The sequence below is a fragment of the Caretta caretta genome, chromosome 4 (assembly GCF_965140235.1).
Source record: "Caretta caretta isolate rCarCar2 chromosome 4, rCarCar1.hap1, whole genome shotgun sequence".
NCBI lineage: Eukaryota > Metazoa > Chordata > Testudines > Cheloniidae > Caretta > Caretta caretta.
In genome coordinates, this window is record NC_134209.1 from 91,083,823 (window position 1) to 91,091,830 (window position 8,008).

Consider the following 8,008-nt stretch of genomic DNA (forward strand, 5'->3'; position numbering starts at 1 on the left):
CTGGGTAGTTGCTAAAATTCCCCATTACTTTCAGGTTTTGGATTTTTCTGTTATTTGTTCTAGAAATATCCCCTCCACCTTCCCCTTGGATTTGGTGGTCTGTTGCAGACACCTACCCTATTTTTTTCCCCTTTTACCTTCACCCAGACACTTTCATCTGGTCTGCCCCTCACCTCCTTTTCACAGATTTATAGACTCCGTGGCCAGAAGGGACCATCATGATCATCTAGTCTGACCTTCTGCACATCCTTCTGGATCACAGAACAAGTGAATACATTTTTCATGTACAACGTTACTCCTCCTCCCTTTTCTCACTGCCTGTCCTTCCTGAACAAGCTATACCCCTCTATATCAATATTCCAGCCAAGAGATTTAGTCAACCAATACTCTTTGATGTCAACTGCATCATAATGTTGCTTGTGCATTAAGACTTCCAGTTCTTCTTGTTTATTCCCCCACATTCCTTGCATTTGTGTACAGAGAACTAAGGTGCTGAACAGATTCCCCAACTCATTTCCATCCTGTTGCTTCTATGGCCCTAGCTTATAAACAGTCTATAAAGAGTTAATAAATTATTAACAGATGTTTTAACAAAGGGTAAATCAATGGTGATAGATTGTTATGGAACCTAACAGGTCAATAGGTTGCTTGTATCCATCTATAATGGCTTCTACTGATGTGCTTATAACCATCTACAACAGCTAGTACTCATGTCTGTAATGTGCTTAAAATAGCCATTATTTATTAATCCACTATAAACTATAATAATACCAAAAGCATGACCACACAGAGATTCTTCTCCTCCTTTATAAGGGTCTATGGATTAAAAGTTCTAGATCTGAACACAGTTGTGATTTTATTATTAACAACGACATGTTATCAAATGTTTTACTGTACATTATACTGAGGGACAAGAATAACCTAAAAATAAGGACTATTCATGCCAGCCAATCTAATTCTTCAAACAGCTGATGTAGAAGAAATCAATGACTAGCAGTTTCTATCATTAGTTTTTCCATCAAAATATGTACCACATTTGAGATGTCACAAAAGAATAGAAACAGGGAAGTAAAACTTTGAAAAATGTGTGAAAAAAACCTGAAGATGTGGAACAAACGACTGTGATGCCACAGTCCTCAAATGCTGCACATAGGATTCAGGAGACATTATTCACAACACAACAGTATTCCTAATAGGATGGCAAAGAAGCAGCAGCGGTTCACTAGTGCTCTTTTCAGGTCAATTCTCTTCAGGTTCTCAGATCATGCTCCTTACTCTTTCCTTGCTCTCTCCTCCCCTGTCTCATATAGCTCGGCCACAAATTAAATGACTGAAGTACTGAAAAAACCCAAAAACCCATTGTATTAACCTAGATTCAGTTGCTTTGGTGAGGGTAATCCTTAAACACAACAGGACATGTTCGGTCAAGCCATTTGTTTATATTACTGGTTCAGCCAAAAGGGAATGTCAAAAGAATAATGTGTATAACCAACAACAAAAAGACACAAATGTATGTAACTGTATAAGACAATACTAAGATGTTTGGAAACGGGCCTTTCCCATGCTTTTAGATTCTTACTTTATGCTAAACCTGTCAAGAATATGGTCACTTTGGGGATCATACTTGACACAAGGCATCGGTCAATGTGCTGCTTTTAGAACATTGAAATGTCAAAGGCGCAATTTGCACATGTATTCTCTGATTTGCATGCATTCAGAGTATGACTTCACTTATGTGCTACTACAGGCTGATTGAACCAAATTTTACCTTTCCCTGCAGCCTATGCCACCCACTGAAGTCAATGGGAGGCCAGAATTTGGACTGTAGAGTTTAGAAAAGCCCAACACATATTTATTATGTCATCTTTTGACTTTCTCTTGCCTTTGCAAGATTGTGTTTAGGGTGTGTGTTATGTGTATTCTCATGTGTTTTTCAGTAAAACTGTAAATTAGTCAAAAAGGGAGGTATGTAGATACAGTAAGAAATCTGAAAAATCTTCAGATATAAACTTTAAATATTTCTAAGTCAATATCTTATTTGGGGTTCAAATTCAAGAACAAACAGACATATCCCCTGTTCTGTGCTGTGAAAGGCCACACTGGCATTTCTATGGCCATCTGAAGTCATCTTCCCCCCCTCTCCAATCAAACTGAAATCAATCACAAATTATTATCGATATTTTAAGGTATACACCTGCACATTTTTAAGGCATCAGATGGGACCATATACAGCCACAGACAATTGGCAAGATTTTTCAAATGGGTGCCTAAAGTTGGACTGCTACAAAAACAGCACTTTTAAGTCAGGCCTCTTTTCAGATACCTAAATATGGATTTGGGCATCTAACTTTTTCAAAAACAAGTGCCTAATCTTGACTAATATGATTAGAAATAAAAAAGCAATACATGTTCCACATTTTAAATCTCTAGTATAGTAATAACCAATGTAATGTTTTCTAAACAGTGCATTATGTTGGACCATTTGGGCATGATTTCTGCATTCACCATACAAGAACTTGCATAGTATTTGTAAAAAGAAAAGGAGTACTTGTGGCACCTTAGAGACTAACCAATTAATTTGAGCATGAGCTTTCATGAGCTACAGCTCACTTCATCGGATGCATACCGTGGAAACTGCAGAAGACATTATATACACATTCAGGGTGAGAAAACCTGGATTTGTGCTGGAAATGGCCCAACTTGATGATCACTTTAGATAAGCTATTACCAGCAGGACAGTGGGGCGGGAGGAGGTATTGTTTCATGGTCTCTGTGTGTATATAATGTCTTCTGCAGTTTCCACGGTATGCATCCGATGAAGTGAGCTGTAGCTCACGAAAGCTCATGCTCAAATAAATTGGTTAGTCTCTAAGGTGCCACAAGTACTCCTTTTCTTTTTGCGAATACAGACTAACACGGCTGTTACTCTGAAACTTGCATAGCATTTGGTCACTTTAGTTTTGCAACCAATTTTAAACAACTGTAATATTTACCCCTAATGTAACAACCTCTAATAACCAATGTACGGCAAAATCCTCTTTCCCTTACTCACACTGTGTCCAACTGTGCCACCCTTATGGTGAATAGAACCTTACTACATGAGTAGTCCCACTGAAATCAATGGGACCGTGTATGTAGTAAGGTATCATTCAGTGTAAGTAAGCATTTTACAACTGGGCCAACAATCATTACTGTACATATATCTTACTGACTTCAAATGAGACTCCTTGTGAAGTAAGGTACTTCTCAGTGTGTGAGTAAGAACAGCAGAATCTAACCCCCCGTTAGTAATATGAACATTACTTACAAAATATGGACCAAATAAAGGCAACATGAATTACATGTATTTTCCAGAAACAATTACTATTTGTGTATATAAGTTTGTCAGGTTCCTTGTTTCATTCATATACTGCACTTATACATAGTTCATGGAGCCAGTATTCTATGAACTCTGTTTTAAAACATTCTAAATTTAGGATACTCTAGTCTGCATTTGGGCACTGAAATTAACACTTAAGTATCTGGCTACCTAGGGTACACTTGTATGCCAGGGATCTGAAATTAATCACTCCATTTTGAACAGACAAGTTTAAAAACTGGGTCATGATAGTCAATGAATCACACAATAAGTAAATGTCATTATATATCATGACTGTACCAATTTAAGTGTCTGCTGAATACCTAAGTATTAAATACAGTCTATTTGGAGACATAATTTAAAGTATTACTTTTTATTGTCTCATAATTGCAAAGTAGAATTCTTACTTGGCTTAGTAATTGGCAGGAGCTCAGCAAACATTACTGTGAGAAAATGGTCTTACAATTTCATTTGTTAATAATGTTTTCTAAAGTAAAAACTAATGTATATAATAAAACGAAACAGTAATGTTTTATTATATGCATTTATGATGTCTATCGAAGGAGTTTTAAATTCAGGTTTCAAAAGAGACATTTCTAATACGCTATAATTTTCTACTATAATTGTAATAGTATAATATTCTTGGCACCATCACTTTTTTATTTAAATAAGATGAAGTGGGAGTGTTATGGTTTGCCTGTTTAGGAACAAATGTTACAAGGGTCTCTGTAATGTGCACATACAAACATTTATATATGCAAATTAATTGTGTGACTATCTGATTTATGCACACAACTGCACTTTTGCACTTGCACCTAAATACGTACAAGCAGAGTTCGCAGGCAGAGTTAAAAGCCCATTTGAAAATGTGGCCCTCATTTACCCTTTGGAATATGGTTGACATTTAATGATTCTTAGGATTGACATCACCACCAGATCCTTGGGACAGAACTTCAGTCTTATTTTGTACAGTTAAAGTGTACATCACTGTACTATATAAAGGTACAATTCAAGTGTGGAAAGAGGTCACTATGGCAGGTTCTTGCACCACTTCATAGAATCATAGAGTATCAGGGTTGAAAGGGACCTCAGGAGGCCATCTAGTCCAACCCCTTGCTCAAAGCAGGATCTAATCCCCAACTAAATCATCCCAGCCAGGGCTTTGTCAAGACGGGCCTTAAAAACGTCTAAGGAAGGAGATTCCACCACCTCCCTAGGTAACCCATTCCAGTGCTTCACCACCCTCCTAGTGAAAAAGTTTTTCCTAATATCCAACCTAAACATCCCCCACTGCAACTTGAGACCATTACTCCTTGTTCTGTCATCTGCCACCACTGAGAACAGCCTAGATCAGGGATAGGCAACCTGTGGTACGCATGCCAAAGGCGGCATGCGAGCTGATTTTCAGTGGCACTCGCACTGCCCGGGTCCTGGCCACCAGTCTGGGGGCTCTGCATTTTAATTTAATTTTAAATGAAGCTTCTTAAAAACCTTATTTACTTTACATACAACAACAGTTTAGTTATATATTATAGACTTATAGAAAGAGACCTTCTAAAAACGTGAAAATGTATTACTGGCAAGCTGAACCTTAAATTAGACTGAATAAATGAAGACTCGGCCCACCACTTCTGAAAGGTTGCCGACCCCTGGTCTAGATCTATCCTCTTTGGAACCCCCCTTCAGGTAGTTGAAAGCAGCTATCAAATCCCTCCTCAGTCTTCTCTTCTGCAAACTAAATAGTTCCGTCAGCCTCTCCTTATAAGTCATGTGCTCCAGCCCCCTAATGATTTTTGTTGCCCTCCACTGGACTCTTTCCAATTTTTCCACATCCTTCTTGTAGTATCGGGCCCAAAACTGGACACAGTACTCCAGATGAGGCCTCACCAATGCAGACTAGAGGGGAATGATCACGTCCCTCAATCTGCTGGCAATACTCCTACTTATACAGCCCAAAATGCCATTAACCTTCTTGGCAACAAGGGCATACTATTGACTCATATCCAGCTTCTCGTCCCCTGCAACTCCTAGGTCCTTTTCCTGAAGAACTGCTGCCTAGCCACTCGGTCTCTAATCTGTAGCAGGGCATAGGATTCTTCCGTCCAGAGTGCAGGACTCTGCACTTGTCCTTTTTGAACCTCCTCAGATTTCTTTTGGCCCAATCCTCTGATTTGTCTAGGTCCCTCTGTATCCTATCCCTACCTTCCAGCGTATCTACCGCTCTTCCCAGCTTAGTGTCATCTGCAAACTTGCTGAGGGTGCAATCCACGCCGTCCTCCAGATCATTAATAAAGATATTGAACAAAACCGGCCCCAGGACTGACCCTTGGGGCACTCCACTTGATACTGGCTGCCAACTAGACATGGAGCCATTGATCACCACCTGTTGAGCCCGACAATCTAGCCAGCTTTCTATCCACCTTATAGTCCATTCATCCAGCCCATACTTCTTTAACTTGCTGGCAAGAATACTGTGGGAGACCGTATCAAAAGCTTTGCTAAAGTCAAGGAATAACATGTCCATTGCTTTCCCCTCATCCACAGAGCCAGTTATCTCATTGTAGAAGGCAATTAGGTTAGTCAGGCATGACTTACTCTTGGTGAATCCATGCTGATTGTTCCTGATCACTTTCCTCTCCTCTAAGTGCTTCAGAATTGATTCCTTGAGGACCTGCTCCATGATTTTTCCAGGGACTGAGGTAAGGCTGACTGGCCTGTAGTTCCCCGGATCCTCCGTCTTCCCTTTCTTAAAGATGGGCACTACATTAGCCTTTTTCCAGTCCTCAGGGACCTCGCCTGATCACCATGAGTTTTCAAAGATAATGGCCAATGGCTCTGCAATCACATCTGCCAACTCCTTTAGCACCCTCAGATGCAGTGCATCCGGCCCCATGGACTTGTGCTTGTCCACCTTTTCTAAATAGTCCTGAACCACTTCTTTCTCCACAGAGGGCTGGTCACCTCGTCCCCATACTGTGCTGCCCAATGCAGTAGGCTGGGATCTGACCTTGTTTGTGAAGACAGAGGCGAAAAAAGCATTGAGTACATTAGCTTTTTCCACATCCTCTGTCACTAGGTTGCCTCCCCCATTCACTAAGGGCCCACATTTTCCCTGACCTTCTTCTTGTTGCTAAAATACCTGTAGAAATCCTTCTTGTTACTCTTAACATCCACTCCATGGTGAGGCTGCAAAGGAAGTTTTAGGCACACTGGTCATACAAGGAAGCCTCTACAACCCCTCTCTACTACAAGAGAATCCCACTTGTCTAGCATGTGGAAGCATTTTAAGGGTAGGCCTAAGGAAAAATCATGGAGCAGGTCCTCAATTCTGAAGCACTTGGAGAGGAAAGTGATCAGGATCCATGACTATGTAGAGGCCGGGCTTACAGACAGACAGCTACTGCTACACTACCTTACGAGTTGGAGTAATGGTCTTGAAGGAGCAGCAGTTTGCCTACAGGTTAGGAGGGGCAATCTCCGACTCCTATTTCCTCCACCCGATCTTCAGACTGTGACCCAACAAAGCCCATTCACTTGGGTTGGGGATAGGACGGGTACGTTGCACCGAACACCGGTAACACCTTTCTTTTTCTAAAGCCAAGTGTTCATCGCTTACAAAACACCGCTTCCCTCCCTATCAGCTTTTCCTCGAGTCCCATCCCCCAGGCATGTGGCATCCCCTCCCTGACAGCAGAGATACCGGTTACCTGTGCTCTCCTCGCGCGGCAGCTCTGCCCGCCCCGGGGGCTCCCTCCAGCTCCCACGGGACGGGGGCAGACTGGCCCCTTGCGGGCCCCTCCCCACGCTCTGCCGGCACGTACCGAACAGCGGGAGCTTGGGCTTGCCCGGGGCCGCGCGGGCGGAGACCTCCTGCGGCTGCCGGGGGGCCGGGAGGGAGCGGGCACCGCGGGAGGCGGGCGCCAGCAGCTCCGGCTCGGGGGGCTGCGGCGGCGGGGCCCGGGCGCCTCCGCTGCCCCCTGCAGGCCGCTGTCCGCGAGGCGCGAACCCGCGCAGAGCCAGGCGCTCCGGGTCGCCGAGCCGGGAGAGCGGGTGCGGGATCACAGGCGGCAGCCGGGGCGAAGCGATGCTGGGAGCCTGCGGGCGGCCGGAGGGCACCTCGCCGCGGGCAGCCATCCTGGCCGAAAGGAGACAAGACCAGGCCGATCGGTGTCGGGCGGCTCCCCCGCCTCCTCCCCCGCGCCAGGCGTAAAAGCCCCAACACAAACCGCCTGGGGGCTGCACCTGGCTGGGTGCGGAGCCGGAGCGCCCTCCCCTGCCCCTCTTTTAAAAGGCTGCGTAGGGACCGTTTCCAGCCCCCCGTGCCGAGGCTAGTACGTTCCGGGGCCCTGCGCTGCGAGCCCGAGCGGCTGCTGAGCCAATGAAGCCCTGGCAGTGCCCCGTGCTCGATTCCCCCAGCCGCCCCGGACGCTTTGGAGCGGATGGTGTTTCTCTTCTGGAGCAAGGGGAGGTTGCTACAGGCAACAGAAAACGCCTGAGTCCCTTTCCAACAACATTTCTGCCAGAGTGCGAGCCAGGCGCACCGCAGGGAGGTCGGGCTGCATTCCCCAGGCCAGTGACAGAAGCCGTGGGAGGAAGGGAACCCCCCGCCTCCCCGGCGTAACCACTGGACTCTCCTCCCTTCACAGCTAC

At 44.5% G+C, this 8,008-nt stretch overlaps 1 protein-coding gene across 6 annotated transcripts in view; it reads right to left on the reverse strand.

Moving 5' to 3' along the window:
- LOC125635804 (EF-hand calcium-binding domain-containing protein 6-like) overlaps window positions 1–7,802 on the reverse strand; it is an 89,476-nt gene extending 81,674 nt beyond the window's left edge. For 3 of the 6 annotated variants that reach the window (XM_048847951.2, XM_048847948.2, XM_048847947.2), the window contains exon 1: window positions 7,066–7,800. In XM_048847951.2, the coding sequence (XP_048703908.2) occupies window positions 7,066–7,492 (427 nt within the window). In that variant the 5' untranslated portion in view covers window positions 7,493–7,800. Of the gene's footprint in view, window positions 1–7,065 lie in introns of all 6 variants that reach the window. The other 3 variants (XR_007356381.2, XM_048847949.2, XM_048847950.2) reach the window with 3 other exon arrangements.
- Window positions 7,803–8,008: the final 206 nt, after the last annotated feature.